This window comes from Amphichorda felina (genome assembly GCF_050947745.1).
Source record: "Amphichorda felina strain 45539 chromosome Unknown scaffold_6, whole genome shotgun sequence".
Lineage (NCBI taxonomy): Eukaryota > Fungi > Ascomycota > Sordariomycetes > Hypocreales > Bionectriaceae > Amphichorda > Amphichorda felina.
Window position 1 is genome coordinate 2561612 of NW_028145044.1, and position 17447 is coordinate 2579058.

General features: G+C 54.6%; 3 protein-coding genes across 3 annotated transcripts; 1 reads left to right on the forward strand and 2 right to left on the reverse strand.

The window, feature by feature from the left end:
- Positions 1–1363: 1363 nt before the first annotated feature.
- On the reverse strand, positions 1364–3759 carry ACO1O0_006658 (transcription factor domain-containing protein; the record flags this gene model as incomplete). Its single annotated transcript, XM_083196041.1, has 5 exons — positions 1364–2200; positions 2248–2358; positions 2410–3339; positions 3627–3693; positions 3752–3759. The coding sequence occupies 5 exons, from the start codon at positions 3757–3759 to the stop codon at positions 1364–1366; spliced, it is 1953 nt and encodes a 650-aa protein (XP_083049057.1).
- Positions 3760–8420: 4661 nt separating this feature from the next.
- On the reverse strand, positions 8421–10967 carry ACO1O0_006659 (uncharacterized protein; the record flags this gene model as incomplete). Its single annotated transcript, XM_083196042.1, has 3 exons — positions 8421–9388; positions 9735–10140; positions 10758–10967. 3 exons carry the CDS (start codon positions 10965–10967, stop codon positions 8421–8423), a joined length of 1584 nt encoding a protein of 527 aa, XP_083049058.1.
- Positions 10968–13257: 2290 nt separating this feature from the next.
- Positions 13258–17223, forward strand: ACO1O0_006660 (uncharacterized protein; the record flags this gene model as incomplete). Its single annotated transcript, XM_083196043.1, has 1 exon — positions 13258–17223. One exon carries the CDS (start codon positions 13258–13260, stop codon positions 17221–17223), a length of 3966 nt encoding a protein of 1321 aa, XP_083049059.1.
- Between the last annotated feature and the right edge of the window lie 224 nt (positions 17224–17447).

The following is a 17447-nucleotide window of genomic DNA, read 5'->3' on the forward strand; positions in this document are numbered from 1 at the left end:
GTTGTGTTACGTCGTTCTGGTATCTGCTGGTCTCCTCCACCCTTTAGACTCTCCGGCCTCTCCGACTCTCTGTCACCAAGAGTGGGACTTACAATGTCCTGCCATAGGGCGGAATGGGGATCCTGTCTGCTGCCACTGCTTTGGATGCTCGAGTGGGCACACCAGGGAAGTGCCGAATAAAATAAAGCCAAGGCTTGACATATTGTTGCCCCTGGTATAAGATACCAGGGAATGCCCTGTGAGATGTGCGACAAATAGCTAAATAAACACAGAGGGAAATTCCCGAGAAATAACCTGCTGCATACGAGGGATAGATGAGGAATAAATTACGGAGTGCCACCTCTGGGGTTTCGGGTACTACGGGGTGCTCTCCGGGGTATCCATCCATCCCATGATCCATCTGGTTTCTGACCCACCCAGATGCCAGCCCAACTATTGAATCAGGAGTTGCTACACGGTATTGCCGTGTATTAATACATAGTACAAATCACCAGCCTGTATAGGACAGGTTACTGTGTGCCAGCAGTACGAGTATGCACAAGTCATCAACGATGCAATGCGTCTACCAAAAGAGCACGTCCCACGATGGGTCTCTGCATGTCTGTCTGTCTGGTGGACCTATAGATACGAGTACACAGTAGAGTCCCAATCTCCGAGCTTGCTGGTGTTGCCTGTCAAGATAATGTAGCCACTTCACTTGTTCTCTACTATATAATAACCCTGTTGCAATACTGATGATGCTTTCGAGAACAGGCGCCCTGCACGGGAAAAATAGTATCTCAAGTCTCAAATAAGTCTTATCTGCCTGAGCTTTACCAGTACGGCCTAGGCCAGTATCACGCTCCTCAACCTGTCCATCTCGAAGCCGACCCCGAGGACATATTGCTCCACAAACCGGCGAGAATCACTGTGTTTTCCTTATGCTTGTGCTTCTGCCAAGCCCAACGACCATCCCGTCGTCCTCAAAACTAGCGCCATCCTCCAGCTTTGGAAGTCAAGGCCCATCAACTAGAGTACCGCCTTCTCCCGTTGATCCTAACAGTGATTCTAGATCGGCGTGGGGCCGCGGCTCGGTCCCTTGGATGGATGAGGGCCACCGTATACCACGGACCGGTCAGGATGGTGTGCCGACAAGGCCTCTGGCGCGAGCACGAGAGCCCCAGTAAGAGCCCGTTGCTGTTGATGTGCGTTCTGGTCTACCTTTGCGCTTAGGCCGACATGCTGAAAAGAGGATCGTCCTCATCTGGCCGGACTGGTCCTTTGCGACCTATGTCTTTTCACATAAGGCTCGTTGCGCCATACCTATTGAGCACGCCGCCATGGCCCGCAATTCTCTTCTCGATCCGTTGGGTTTTGTGTTTCATCACCCAAATACGATTGTCACCCCCATCTCCCTACTCACTCTCCTCCACAAATCTCCTCCGCCTTTGACTCGTGCTCTTGCACTCTCTCGTATCTCGCGCTCCTTTGCCTCGCGAAGAAGTCGTTCCCCTTTCTCCTCGCCGACCTCGTCCGCGCGACGCCACACTTCCTGGACAATGCACCACGCGCGCTCAATGTTGGCCATACCCTGAACGCGGTCAATGGCCACAAACGTCTGCTTTGCCAGGTCCCTATCCTCCAAACTCGTTGCCTCACACGCCGCAACAAAGAGCGGCCACAAGAGTGCGCTCATGGGACCCTCGCCTGTGGCAGTCCCGATGCAGTGCGTCAAGCTTAGATGCGTGTGGTGCTGGACAAGACTGTTAGAGCGAGTGTGCCCGTATATAGTACGGTAGAGGTAGACGAATGCTGAATGGCGGTAGGCGAGGGCATTGTTGAGGATGCTCTGTAGCCGACCCTCCTCGGCGGGCGTCATGGACCCATCGGCGGGGAGTATAGGCTGCCAGTGATTCAACGCAACCTGGATCGCAGAGGCCGTCGTCTCGAGTTCGGTGCGCAGGACGGCCGACTTGGAGATTTGACCTTGAGCCATGGCCATGTCGAGTTCCTCCTTGACGCCGACGAGGTTGGAGAGGCGGTGGATGATGGGCCAGAGAGTCGTCGCCATGCCTAGCAGCGTGTCGACGCTGCCCACCGGCGAGGTGGCTCCTCGTGAGTCGAGGGGAGGGAGTGGCGAGAGGGAACCACGCCCAGGTGCTGCTGACAGAGGTGCTGTTCCAAAGGAAAGTGCTGCGATGACGTCGTAAAACCTGTAAGCCTAGTAAAGGTTAGATTAAGCAAGTTTCGGCTAGTTTGAAAACCTACTCGTTCCAGGAAAACGCCTGTCGGATCGGTGCTAGGCGCTTGGTTGCTCATGATGGTCATGGCGCCTTTGAGGTGTCCATCTACAATATTGGACCGCCCTTTTTGAACCAGCTTTGGCATGTTAGTTTCGTGTGTATAGCATACAGGACTCATCTGACTTACTACTTCGTAGTATACGAGCAGCATGATGGCCGCGAGAAGCTCATTACGGTTCTCATTTCCCCCCTTCTCAATGAGACGTGCCAGCTCCTGAATAGCTTTGCCATGAAAGTGCTCGCTTTTCTCGACATTTTCGACCCCGCGAAACTCAAGGTGTGCGCTGGCGAGGGCATAGATGGCGTCCATGACAGCAGGACTGCCATGAGAAAGGGGCAAGACAAGCTGCTGGAAGGGATTGCCGTTCTCCTCTCGGAAGACTATGAGGTGGGAGAGCACATTGCAAAAGTGGTCCACCAGGTGGCGGCGGTTCTTGCGCTCGGTAAACTCAGCAAAGGCGGGAGCGCAGAACTCGAGGCAAGGAGACGGCGGCTGTTTCTGCTGATCGAACTGTCGGCGGCGGGTGAGGGCAAAGGATCCATTAACAGAGCTAGGTACCGAGGTGAGATAGTCTTGGCGGATGATCTCTTCAACGTCATCCTGTCCATCCTGATCGCAGGAATCGTCGTAGGCGGTCGAAAGACCGTCGATGCTATGCATGTCAAAAGTAGCCGAGGACATGGGGGTCATGGGAGTGAAGACGGTGACATCTGCTGGCGTCCACGGGAGCATGGAATCAAGATCGCTGGCGATGGTCGCCGCTGACAGGGGGATATGCCCCGAGGCTTCGTCGCCAAGCACAGAAGACACTCCATCTTCCACATGCTTATTCTCAGCCCAATCCTGATGTAGCTGTTGCTGCCATTCGTTGATGGAGAGGCCTGCATCCGAAGGGGAGCATGCTGTGTCAATAGAAAGGTGCTCGCGCTTGCGGCGCTGACGGGGTTTGATGGCCTCATAAACGCAGTCCTGGTCGCGCTCGCGGCAGCGGGAACACTGGGGGCGGCTCTCGTCACATTTCTTCTTCTGTTGCAGTGTGAGGTTGAAGGTCTGACGCTGGCTCGTATGGGTCTAGTGCGTACCTTTTCTTTGCTAGAGAGGGAGTCAGCGGGTCCAAGTCAATTGCAACTGGGGGATGGACGCAGTGAATTGACTCACCAGTAGTTGCATCCTGTGACCGGTAGAAAAGCTCAAGGTTAGCAACCTGAATTATCGCGGAACGGCATCGAGTCGTGGTGCAGAAGGGGTCTGGGAGGCGCCAGTGCAATGCAGCCGAGGTCGGCGCAACGCAGCGGAGCACCGAGGGACGAGACAAGGGATCACGAGCCTAGCCGTCAACTCACCTGCTCGGGAACGTTTCTTGGGGACTTTTGGCGGTGCCAGCCGCGTGTAGAGAAGCATTGTGCCTGTCTGTACCACTCTGTGATTGTTGGCGTCGACTTTCGTATCTTGCAATGAACCGTCTTACCGGCCCATCGCTCGGTGTAGTGAGGGCGGTCTGCGGTAGTTCGGCCTTATTAACAGTTTGGGAGGGTTGTTGGTCAGGTCGAGTCGAGGCCTTGCAACGGCCGATGTAATAGCAAATGGATGCGTCAGGAGGCTGGCAAGGTGAAACTGCTAAAGGACTGGGGAATCGAATACGATGACAGGCGGGGAGGGAGATGGGGAATATGAAGAATCGTGGGCCACCACCACTAACCTGGCAATAGCAGCCTGGAAGACCGCAGTACCGCCTTCCTGCATCCCGCTACGCTCGTAATAACGCCGCCCTTGCCAATGGCCGTCGCAACCTTGGAATCTTGGAACCTAGAATTTCTTCGCCTCGACCATCGTGACCCTGAAGATCCACCATCCACCATCCAAGGTCCACCACCACGCCATCCATCCATCGCCTCCCAACTCCCGTCCGCTATGGAACCCCCCAGCTTAATCCGACAGTTCGTCCGATTCGTACGCCGCCCAATCGGTATTATACCCCATCCAACCGCAACCTTCGACTGTCCTGGCTTGACCGGCCTTCCAATCACCGCCCCCCAATCGTATACCCCATGGGACCATTCAAGGATTCAAGGTCCATGCCCGACCCCGCATACGCATTAAGCCGCCGCCCGAGAGTGTTCTCCGGACGTCCTGCCGCCGTTGCTCCACATGGTCCCCAGTTCTTCTTACAGTGCTAGCTCTCTGCACCATCTGGTCTCTCCAACCGCACCAATCATAGTGCGTCCTGCCACCCTGGCATGGCGTCAGACGTTGTGCAACTGAGAAGTGCGCTGATGACTCAGTGATGAGCAAGTCAGCAAGTCCCTACCGCGACTTTGAAAGAGTTTGGTCCCAGATCCATGAGTATCGAATCCTCAGTACAGTACGAAAAAGGAGCCGGCCAGCTCAAAAGGCGGTGGATGAAGATCATGGATCAAGAAACAGGGAGAACTCCCAAGATCATCATCCAGAAAATGGACTGGGGCGCTCCAAGGACCATTTGACGGCTGCCTGGACATTTGCCAATCTAGGATTTGCTTTACGACGCTGGTCGCTTGGGGGGGGGGCAAGATCGAACACTCGTCGCAGACTCGACTTCGATTTACCCCACACTTTCGACTGAAAGATAGTAGGGAAATATAACCGGGCAGTGGCTCGCTCCTGCGCCTCCAGGCACATGTCTTTGATGTCTAGGCGATGCCATGCTAGAGAACGTGCAGATGTGGAGGCAGACACTGGCCTCACTAGTGGTGTGATCAATCTGGACCGGGCTGCAACGATGTGGGGTCCGGGGCAAGTGTGTCCTTTTCATCATTTGGAAGGCATATCGGGATCTTATACTTCCTCTCATCACGGTGCTCTGGAGTTGAAGCCAGCACAAGCAGACATTTTACTTCCTTAAGAAAAAAAAATTGACTATGCGAAGTAGAGAACGCTAGGTAAGAGTGAAGGAAACTCCTAAATCATGGAGAAAGCTGCCGGGACACACCATCCGTGTTACTCAACAGGGCATCGTTCCACAATGTTCATCATTCTTTCAGGTCTGGGCCAGCATCATGATTTATCAGAGACAGTGGCTTGCCCGGTTATAACTGCCGTGACTTCATCTTGGTCTGTGTCGAAGCGCCCGCCGGGACCCTTTTGGGATGGCCTATTCCCTGTCGTTCACAAAGTTTCGTGTTGGAGTTGGTCCTTGCGCAGTGATCACACTCATAGGGTTGCATTCGCCCACCGAGCTAGCAAGCTTATATTAAACCAGGCGTGATACAGGGTCCGCTCCCCTCCCTCGAATACCCGGTGCCGTTTTCCAGAAGACTTCGAGAAGTCTTCTGTCCGACTATCACAAAGCTGCTCACAATTGCCAGAACATGTCAACTACCACTAGCCGTGTCATTATAGCAAACCATGTTGTTTTTAGCTGCTACACAATCATAGTAACAACCCTCGGGAGGGCTTTGCACTTACATGTGTAGACCCAACCATCTTTACTCTTTGCAATTCTAGGCCAATAAGACAAAAATCTGTGACATGGCACAGCTTTGCGTGATCCGGGAGCATATATGGCATGCCCGCCCGGAAGCGTATGGTAGTTGAGCAGAACTCCACGACGAAGTTCAGTTGACCACCTTGACACATACCGCATCTTTCCGCGCCGCTGTGGTTTTTTTCGATGGGATCTCAGAGGTGGCACGCCCTGTGTCTTCGTTTCGACAAGGGGCGGATCCCCTGCTCACTACCAACCTCTGCACCCTTTGAAGCAACGGTGTGAAAGATCGGCATCGGTCTTTACCAGCAGGGCCAAGCGTGTATGTCGTTGTAAAATTTTCAGGCCCCCTACTTTCCTCACGTCTCCTGTCTCTATTTCAGTTACGGATAGTGCCTGAAGTGTCAAGACTGCGTGAGGTACGTATCCCACGTATCACGCAGGTTGGACTGCCATCGAACAACGTTGGTGCGGCTGGAGGCGATTCCCCATGGGCGGATGCACGTGGGCAGCCGTGCATGCCTTACATTTCTCTTTTAATAGACTCACCTGGATCACCGTAACACTACTTGAACTAGTACCCACCCGGCCATGGGAGCCTTAGATCTGCTCCCCAAGTTAGATACTCGTCGCATCCATCGGGTCAGCCGGCTGAGGCCCTCCCCAGATGAGGCCTTGGGAAGCTTTGGCGAGCTATTCACAACTATCCAGAAGCTTACACAGCATTGAAGGCCTTAACGCCATAGTCTCGAGAGAATACATACGTACTCTCGTCAAAGATGCCAAAGTATCCTCCCGACAGGCAGTATGGGACCATGTCATACATGTCTCGCCACTTGAAGAATGCGAACCTGTCTAATTCAACTTCCACATCTTTTTTCATCTTCTTCATAGACCACCAGATGGTAGAGAAGGAGTCGTTTACAGCCTTCATCTGCAATTGCACTTCGTGCTTCTGATTCCTCAGAGCGAAAAAGTGTCTTCCGAAAGGCAAGAATGGCGTCGTCCTCGGATGTGTATAGGGAATGTAGTGATAGCTGGTGGGATATCATGGTCTCCTAAATAGCCAGTAGCTCCATCATTGCCCTCTTATAGTCTTCTAGTTTTCTTAGAGAGCTGTTTGCGTCGTAGGATGGTAGCGATCCAAGGACGACTATGTTGCCTATGGCCGAGCCCTTTACATATAGGGTGTTGTGGTCATCGCTAAATCGATAGTCCGCCGTCACAGAGTTCCGTGGCTCTGCATTCTCTCCCTCAGCTAAAATATGTAGTAGCGGATAGAGCCTGCGTGAATAGATTGTATAGGAGTTTTATGTTGGCACCCACGAAGGCTTCCCGGGGTATTCTGGAGTGTCAAAGCTCACACGGTCGCCCACCATGATATCCAAGGCTTCCAGATTCTATGAAAAACATGGCGAGATCTCGAAACACAATGGCGGGGATCTTCTCATAGTCAAACTATAGATATCGCTGGTGGATTGGAAGCTCCGGGTCACCTACCATGCCGAGAATCCCGTAGAGAAGCGCTCGCCCATCCGGGCATAGAAACCTCCCCCTAAGGGCAAGAAGCAAGCGGAGGATACGCCGCAAAAGTTCTTCTGCGGACAAGGGTTTGTTGTCTTTCCAGCCCTGATGCATTGTCCAGCAATTCATGAAGACATCATGGTTCATAAATGCTGTTCTCATGGTCACGGCGCTATTGGCCGTTATTCCCAAAGTTTCTCCCAGAAGAATATAAGCCTCATAGATGGAAATCAATGGGCATCGACAATTCGCCATAGATCGGAACTGGTTCGACTACAGTCGCCCGAACCGCTGGCTCTTCAAGGGATCGCCCAGAGACATCCAGCCATCTCACGGATTGCCGCCCACAAAACTTTTGAAAGACCTCCAATATGGGCATAGGCCGTCCTTACGGATGAGGGGGTTAAGCCCCCCCCCCCCAAGCCAGAATAAGACTTTGTGGATCGTCTATATGTAGTAACCATAGCTTGTAACTAAAACTACTTCACGCAGTCATCTTTCTAGCTAATTCAGATGGCGCTGATCTAGGGAGACTACTTGACGTAGGGTCGTTGGAGGTAGCGTTGAGCTCACCCCAGACTGGCGTTTATGTTCAGTCTGCGTCCGTTGACAGATAGGTGAGTACTCTTATTTGCATCTCCCCAGACGTATGATAATACTTCGTAAAATTCCCACGATTCTAACTCCGAGTTCATCGAGCCTATAGGAAGGGGAATAGGATTTGTGCTCTGGTACGCTCCGCACAGTAGTCTAAACATGGATTCTCTTCGGAATGGAATCTCGCCGGTCAATTATCACTAGAGGCACTCCTTGTATGGCCGACAAGTCAACAACAGGGGCTGCAGTGGCTGTTTGTCTGATGCCACTATGATTATTAAGTTATATGAAACCCCCGGCTCAACAATAACGGATATAATAATAAATATGACAGGTTGATAAAATGATGATCGTTGATAGATTCAATTCCAGACATCGGATATCATAATACACCCAAGGACACCCCTAGCCAGACTCCGGCTTCGCTAGCCATGCTACCGGATTGATGCATGCTATAGATGTTTCCGTATATGTGCAAGTAATAGTAGAAAAGAACACAACCAGAGAGAGAGAGAGAGAAAAGAAATGTAATAGTAATCACCATATCCTCGAACTATGGGCCCCCTGGTGACGGCTGGTGAGCTCCTGTCTGACCCGCCATCCGATCCTGGGGCCCATGGAACCCGTGGATCTCCTCGTCCACAATGCCCAGCTCATTCCCCCGTGCAGTTCCACTCCTCATACGCTGGTGCGTCCCGGGCGGTGGGCCCACCATGACGCTCGAAATGGATACTGAACTATTCGAGCGCCGACGCTGGTCCTCGGTCGGGGAGCCCATGGCGGTGGTGCCGGGCGAGCCGGGCAGCTCCGGAACGACGGATGTGGCCTCGAGCTCCGTGAGGAGCGTGTTCGGGATGGGATTTGTGCCCTCGGTGGATTCGTCTGATGCGTTGCTCCAGTGGCGCACATGCGTATATGCGCCTCCTTGGGGGTCGGGGCTGGAGCGGTTCGGCGGGGTTGAGCCCGCACCGCTGGATTGCACGCTGAATCGTGCGTTCCGGGCAGGAATACCATCAAAATAGCTCCCAATATTGCCAGCTCCGTCCCAGCTCGTATGCCTACTGTTGGCTGTGCTGACGGGATGGTATCCACCGGCGAAGCTGGAGGGCGTCTCATCAGTCGAGCTGGCAACGTCTGCCGCGGAACCCTGTCGTCGATGCGCAGATCGTGGGTTCAACATGAGCGGGTCCACGCTGAGAGCATCAACTTCGGAATCGGTGTGTTTATACTGCTTCATGCCGGGCCGGGCGCGAGACGAGGCGGACTTGTTGGGTGTGCCTACGGCGGCGACGACCTTGTTGAGGTGACGAATGATGATGAAGGCAACGACAATGACCAGAATGAGGAAGGCAACAGCTCCGGTGACAATACCAGCCAGCTGCCCCTTCGAGAGGCCGCCGCCCCCGCCCCCGCCTTCGTCGTCATCGTCGTCGTCGCTGTCGCTTGAGGCCATGTCTGTCTCTTTGGGAACAGAGGAGGGGAAGTACTTGAGAACCTGCTGCTCGCCTTCGGCGCCAACGTCTACATCGGGGAGCTTTGTTGGCATGTCAGGCTCTTTCACAGTTGTTGTCTTCGTGGTATAAGTCCTGGTATCACCATCCTCCGTTGCTGTGACTGCCATCTCGGTGGTTATTGTTGTCGCCTCCGTGGAATAACACTGGTTCCGGGCGCAGCCCATGTTAGTAGGACAGCACCCGTAGCCCATAGATGATGGGCAAAGACGATGGCTTGCGGGGCAGGTATATGTATACGACACCCCAGACGGCGGAATGCAGTTACCCGCCGTCTCGCACAAGAGGCCATCAGGGCAGCAACCACCTAACAAATGTCAATGCTGAATGAGGGCTAGATGAACTATGCGTCTCACCTCCGTATACTGGTTGGCAAGCATACCATCCGACCTTGGTTCCGCAGGTGGACGGCCCTTTTGTTGTCGCATAGCAGCTCTCCTTGGCGCAGTCGTAATTGTCTGGGCAGCAACCGCCATCTAGGCTTGATGGGCAGAGTTGCATGCCCGTGCCACAGGCACCCGATTCCTTATCCCGCGCGAGTAGCATTGCGCGCTGCGTAAACACGACTTTCTTCTCAATCCTGTGGACGCCGTCCAACCGCCTAAACTCGGCCGCCCCAGCGCCCGAAATGGCCCACAGGGCGACGGCAAGCGAGACGGCGCCTGGTGAGTAGCGGAAGAGCTTCATCTTAGCGCGATCCGGTAGAAGAGCTTCCCAGTCGCGAGGAGAGGGTCTGGCCGGGCGTTCGACCTCGCGTTCGGCCTAGGAGAAATGTCGGGAATCGTTATCGGCCGCAAAGAGGGGACGTCGTATCCGAGACAGACCCTTGAGCCAGGGTTCTAAGTAGCTAGGTGGTCGCTTAGCCTGACGCTGGGAGGGGAGGAACCGAAGCTGAGGCAAGCAACGAAGATTGACCTGGCCCAGTTCCCGTCACAAAACACGTTGTAGAGGATGAAAACGAGGAAAAGAGAGAGAACAGAAAGCTGCCTGTAGGCAAAGGGCCCAGGGGATGCACACGCAACATGCAACTGCACCTAAACTCGGGTGCATGTGGTGGTGCTCGGCCGTTGTTGGTCCCCCATGCGCATCAAGGCGGGGCGGTGCAACTGTGACACCAGTTACTGCTCACAGATGAGTTTGTACGACGAGGCACCTGGGAGGCCCCTGGAAGGCACCTGGGCGGGTATGTGTGTCAGAAGTACCATGGTATCCCTACTTTCCCAAGTACTCTGTAAGGTACTCTGTAGAGTCGGACAATACAGCCCAGCCACGAAGAATAGGGCTGATCGGGGAAGCGGGGAGGTTCAGCCCCAGGCCATTCACCTCCAATGGGAATAATTAGAACCAGTAAAAGGTAGAAGAAATAACGGCCACCTCACTCGAGGGCGCTCGCTCTTGTCGGGACTGCCGAAAGAGCTGAGCCGGAGCCAAATGGCGAACAGGCGATGCATCTGCCAGACCAACAGCTCGTTGGGAGGCTGACGGACTGGGGGTGCCGATGCCGATCCCATGCCGACGTCGTGGCCCGTCCCTCCCATGCCTCCATACATAACAGCAGCCTCGGGAGATGGGCATTTGCGGAAGGCCATATTCGATGCCAAAGGACCCAGGGCGGAGGGGACCCTCCTTGCCTCCATTCGCTGCAAGGGCCCGAGGGTCCCCCATGATTGGGCATGCGAGTACGCGAGGGTGTGGGTGGAAGTACCTGCAAGCGGGAGAGCTCTGGATGCCCGAGGAGTACGAGACGCCTTGGGCCATGGCCGTGGATGTGTGGGAGCTGCATCGAGTGGGCTTATTTGGGGACAAGCTTCATGCATAAGCAGACAGCGTCGAATTCCGTCGAATCGAAGCCCCGCACACGGCAGACACAGGGTCGAGCTGACCGATTCCTCGACCAATACCAGATGCTGTCAGCCTAGAAGTCATCATATTATGGATATGATGGCTGAGTGTCTGACCACCTCAGCAGAGCCTCAATGTGAAGCCAGGTGAGAGATTTCTTGGGGGGTTGGGGGAGGGAGGGGGGTTCTAGAGATGGGGAGAAGCAAGAGGAGGAGGGGCAGGAGGATGAGGTTGACGTGCGTGTTGAAAGACATGCACCTGCCTGAGACACCCCACAACCCCAGCTCAAGCCTCCATGAGATCTAGAAGGCACCGCGACAACGGGTCAATCCAACAGCATCCCCCATCTTCCATAGCCCGACCAATTTGAAACATTTTCACTGTTCCATTCCACTAGAAATCGGTTCATCGTCCAATGATTTCTGGTCCGTGATCAGGCACGACGTAGGTGCGTGTGCGTGGCGCTGTGCTGCCGGTTGAACATTTGGTGAATCCACAGCCTTTTTTGTCCTCTGGAACTCGTTTCTTGCCGGGCAAAAGCTCATGGCTCCAGGCTGGGCGGTTTATTGTCGTCTACGATGGGATATGTGCGAAGTACTATGTATAGCATCAAATATGAGGCCGGGGAGTGGATGCCATCGGCGCTCTCACCTTGAGGTATTCTTCGGCACGGATACCTGAAAGGGTGTAAAGCTTTCTGCGTCCAGTTCTGCACATAATACGAGCATCTGTGTGTCTCACTGGTGTCAACCGGGCAGTTGGGTAGGCGGGGCCAGAAGGCCGGAGTAAGTTTCCGCGCTGGTCGACGCAAGGTGTCCCGGCCTTTTCCCCCGCAAATATTCCAAGTGTTCCAACCACGATCTATCGAGTGTTTCTGTACGACACCACTTGAGCTGATTGCAAAATCGATCCTAGAGTGGAACGGGAGTGGAGCGGGAGTGGCCGTCCTCCGCCTCCGTAGTACGTACTAGAGTACACTATACAGTGGAGATGCCGATCTGGGCGACCCTGACGGTAACAGGCGGGACCTACTATGCAGTTAGATCCAGCTTGATGAAGAAGCCCCGACTATCTACGGATACCCGGCAGGCATTCTCCGGTTTCAAGGGCTCTACTACGTCACGTAGTTCTTAGATGCTATGTACGAGTAGAAGTGGCTAACCAGCAGACATGGGTTAGCTGTGGCGCTTGGTCGCAAGTGCCAATTGGTACTGTCCTGAACTCGGTGAGCCGGACGCTGAGCACCGCAACAACTAGGTCGGGCAGAGGGGTCTTTTCTATACCTATCAAAGGAAGAATTTCAGAGGCACTACGATGGCGAGTGAAGCTATATAGCCGCGCCCAGGTCCTCGAGTTTTTGCGGGCATGAAAGCGCTTGACGCGTTTATCAAAAAGGCGGTCAACGTTCGGAGGACAATAGAGGGGGTTGGTTTGGTCAAGAACACGTAGTATTTTACCTATGTGGAGATACTCTGTAGTTGGCATAACAACCTTGTTTGCAATAGGATGGCGGTCTAGACAGAGACACTTGACTCAGTTCAAAGTATTCCGTAGCGTTCTTTGACCAATTCCAAGGTGTGGCCTGTCGCCTTGCGGTACAACCTACATGAACGTGGAGCTCTCAGTTCGTATAGGGTAGGTGGACAGTTTGAGTTTGATGTGCACCACAAACAGCTCAACGTTTAAGTTTGGTGATGATGGACTCATTTGAGATAGCACACAGCGCATCCAATCCTGCAGTATTACGAGTAATGAATGTGAATTGTCGCAAACAGGCTTGAAAAGGAAAACGGGCCACCGACGTGGTGTGATTCGAGCCGCCTAAGCATCCACGTCGATCACGCCGTTGCCCTAGCAACATAGGTAAACAATGGCTCCCATCCTCACCGATGCATCTCAACCAACCATCGACGTGGACAAGCCGCTGCCCAAAGACTAGATTCGCTGGCTCTGCCGTGTATTTCTGAGCGATTCTGTTCCATTGTTTTCTTTGATTTTAAGCCGTTTGTTGTTATACATTTCCCACCGACTGTTTCGATGCCGCGCCACGACAAGAAAGGCGACGACTTCGATTTTGCTATCCACGAGGATCCTCCTGCACCCATGGACGAAAGCGACGTTAGAGACTTTGCCGATAAGCTCTCTAGCATTGGGGACGACGACTCAAGACTCAGCAAGGGGGATGAGACCCTGCTGGATCACGAAATGGACGACCGCATTCCAGTTGAGGCCACCGACTCCAACATGACCAAGGCTAGCACTCTGGTTGATGGGCAGACGGACGAGCCCGAGCCTACCAAGGCCAAGACAGAGAGTGTAGACGATGTCGAGTCAAAAATCGACTCGATGCTGGAGGAGCTCCAGGACAAGGACGTCCTCGAAGAGAAGGCCGACTCCGAAGTCTCGCTCTCTCGTCGAGAGTCTGTCGCCACGACTGGAACGCACGATGACGAGACGGAGAGCTCATGCTCCCGCCGTGACTCAGGGGCCCTGACGGCCGAGACACACGACCTTGGAACCGAGGGCTCGTCTTCCCGCAGACACTCAGCCATATCGACGGGGACATACGAGTCGAGCCGCCGCGGGTCTGGGTCTGGTTGGAGTGATAATGACTCCCTCCGAGACCACGAAGCCGAAGACGAGACCAGGACGGTGGACGGAGACGATGACGAAGACTACACACAAGCTTCCGGCTCTCGCCGGGAATCGATGCTTTCCTCAGCTACAGGAGAGTTCCATCGCCGGGCTTCGGGGCGGACAGAAGCCCTGATTCACGCTGCGGCCCGGGACATTGTGGAACAACTCAGCAATGATCGGAGTCGGCAGTCCTCTAAAGCCGGGTCGAGGGCGGGGCATCGGAGTGTCATGTCCGATTCTAACTCTAGAGACGCGAGCGCTCGGTCATCGGACGCTCACGAGTTACTGGCTGGCGAAGACGAGCATATTAGTGCTAGGCCGTCATCAGACGCCCATGAGTCTTTGGTGGACGAAGACATCGAGCATACGAGTGCTAGATCATCAGGCACCCACGAGACAGTCCTAGATGAGAGTATTGAGCACACGAGTGCTCGATCTTCTGATGCCCACAAATCTCTTGCAGACCACGAAGACGTCGAGCATATGAGCCCTCGAACATCAGACGCCCATGAGCCTCTGGCAGGCAAAGATGTTGAGCAAGACGAAGATATCGAGAATACTAGTGCTAAGCTATCAGAAGCTCATGAGCTACTGGCAGACGAAGACGTCGAGCATGCTAGTGCTAGGCCGTCAGACGCCCACGAATCTCTGGCAGATGAGAATATCGAGCATAGCAGCGCCCGACCCTCAGATGCATACGAGTCTCTTGCAGACCAAGATGTTGAGCATACGACTGCTCGACCATCAGACGCCCACGAGTCTCTTGCAGACGGCCACAAGTCTCTTGCAGACGGCGATGATGAGCATATGAGTGCTCGGCTCTCGGATGCTCACGAGTCACTGCCGGATGAGAGTGTCGAGCATATGAGTCCCCGACACTCGGATGCCCACGAGTCACTACCGGATGAGACCATCGAGCATACGAGTGCCCGATCCTCAGATGCCCACGAGTCTCTTATGGATAGTGACGACAACCATACAAGAGGTCGACTCTCTGATTCCCGCGACTCACTAGCCGATGAGAGCATCAGGGAGTCGATTGAGCAAGAAGACGAGAACCTTGCACGCACAGAGGAAGCAGCCGACAACAGCTCTCACAATGAGAACGAAGACGACGTCTTCAGTGACCACAGCCCCCGAAGCTCTCTTGGGTCCTACTCCGAGGCGGAGCAGCGGAAACTAAACAACGTGACGCAGCGACGGTCACCTCGTGTCTCGGATTTCTCACACTACGACACTGATGACCAGGACGACGTCTTTGTGCCGACTGTCAGGGGGACGCCTCGGCCGCCATTTAGATCCCCTTCATCGGTCAAGGCAATTCAAATGTCCTCGCCCCCACCGAGCGTCCTGGGCTCGTCCAGGTCTAGCCGCAGGACACCGCTCCCAACCGTTTCGAGGCTGGGATCTCCCAGTGCACAGTACTCCCCCAAGAAGACTCCTCCCAGATTTAAGAGAAACACTCCTCCCCTGGTCCTGCTCCACGCTACGTTGCTGCCTCTACGATGGCCCTGGGGCGACGTGCTCGACCACTGTCGGGCAGGGGAGCTGAGTGAAGGAGGAAAGGGGGTACTCGACGCATGGAGACAGCTGCAGGACCAGCTGGGAGACACAGTTTGCGAGCGAGGTATCCTCCTGCCCCACCCGCAAAACGACTTTGAGGTCCTCGAAGAGCGCTTACTTGAGGCCTTGGAGCTACCCTTGAAAAGAAGGGCTCGCATCCTCGAATGCGGACACTATCTCGGCCCGTCCAACGACATGACGGCTGAGGAGACGGATAGCGAGGATGACTTCCATTACGAAGACCAGAGGTCCCCGCGGGGCAGTTTGGATAAGAAGACGCACTGGTGCAGCACATGCCGATCCGAGATCAGGTACGACTCTCTCGGTGCCGGCAGGGTCTTCCGCGTCAAGGTCTACGCTAGCAACGGACTTGTCAAGGCTGGTGCCTGGGAGGCCTGCTGGAAGGAGATGGAGCGTGTCGATGTCGAGGTGGAGCCTATCGTTGAGCCGGAGGTGCACGACGAGCTTGTGCGTCTGGATGCTGAGCAGCAGAGAGCAGCGGAGTTGTCGCACCACGATGTTGATGACGACGTGATGGAGGAGGAGGAAATTGAGGAAGAGCACATTGAGGACGAGCCGGAAGACCCGGAGGAGTCATACTTGGAACATGAGACGTCCGAGATCCATCACATGGCCTCCTCGCCGCCTCCTGAGATTCGCGTCACCTCAAGCCCATCGCCGCCTCCGGTTGATGAGCACCGTCGTAGGAGGGACGAAGAGCGACTACGTGAAATCTACGGCCACACGCCGCCCACTCATCCTGAGTCCTCGACGGAAGAACCACCATCTGCCGAGTACGTCGACCATCAGACACCACCGCCGCCTCCAGCCGAGGCCTTTGCCAGGGCCGAGGAGCGGAGGCAGACTTCTAGGAATGAGTCGCTGCCCGAACTCCTCCTCGAGGCCCTGAAGGTGATGATGCAGGACCGCAAGAATGTCATGATTGCCGTTATGAGCGTGCTGGTGCTGGTGCTGGCGATCCGGGGCGGTGCCCCTTCGTCTTCTGGGGAGCACAACCCGGCGACGTGGCAGACTGTCGTCAAGGGGTATGAGGCGCCCGCGACGGTGACAGTGACAGAGAAGGCTGAGCCGGCCCGAGAGACTCTCCAGAGTCTGGCTTCTACGGTCGAGGCTGTCATGTTATCTGCCGCTCCGTCTCTGGAGGCTTCCCCTTCGGAGGCTTCTGCTTCTGAGGATCCCCTTTCCGAGACCATCCCATCTGAGGCTACGCCTTCTAAGGCTGCCCCTTCTGAGGATCCTTCTGAGGAGGCCACCTCTCCTGAGGATTCCTCTTTGGAGATTGCCTCTTCGGAAGCTGCCCTATCCGGAGCTCCCCATTATGAGGCTATCCCGTCTGAGGCTGTCCCGTCTGAGGCTGTCCCGTCTGAGGCCATCCCTTCTGAGGCCCCCTTTTCAGAGGCCGCCCCTTCGGAAGCCCCCTCTTCTGCCTCTTCTGAGGCTGCATCGTCGAAGGACACGGAGACATCGCGGGCCATTGACCCATGCGCTACCGGCTCGGCTGTTGAGAATGATGGTTATCACCCTATCGCAAATGAGCCTAAGACAGTTGTATCGGAAGAAACAATTCTGGTCGTCCAGACAGTCACCCAGACGTCTGTGGAGACTGCTATCGTCGTGGAGACAGTCACTGAGACTCGGACTGAAGCGGCACAGCAGACGGGGGTTGAGGAAGAGGAAGAGGAGGTGGATGTGGTGGTGGAGGAGTCAGAGTCAGAGCCAGCTGAGTCGACCATGGAGGATCTTCACGCTGCTGAGGAGCAGAATATTGGGGGTGAGCTGTGATTATTTCCTTTATTCTTGGGCCGGGTTACGACGGACAACATGATGGGCGCACACATGATGGATATTTAACTGAATGCCTGAATGAGTCTGTAATTAAGAATGACATGAGCACAATTGAACATGATTGAACGGAACTGTGTGCCTATAATGAGCATGATATTCATATCTTGTATTGATTTTGTATTCCACGCTTGTATGTGTCATAATCCCAGCCTGTCATCAAA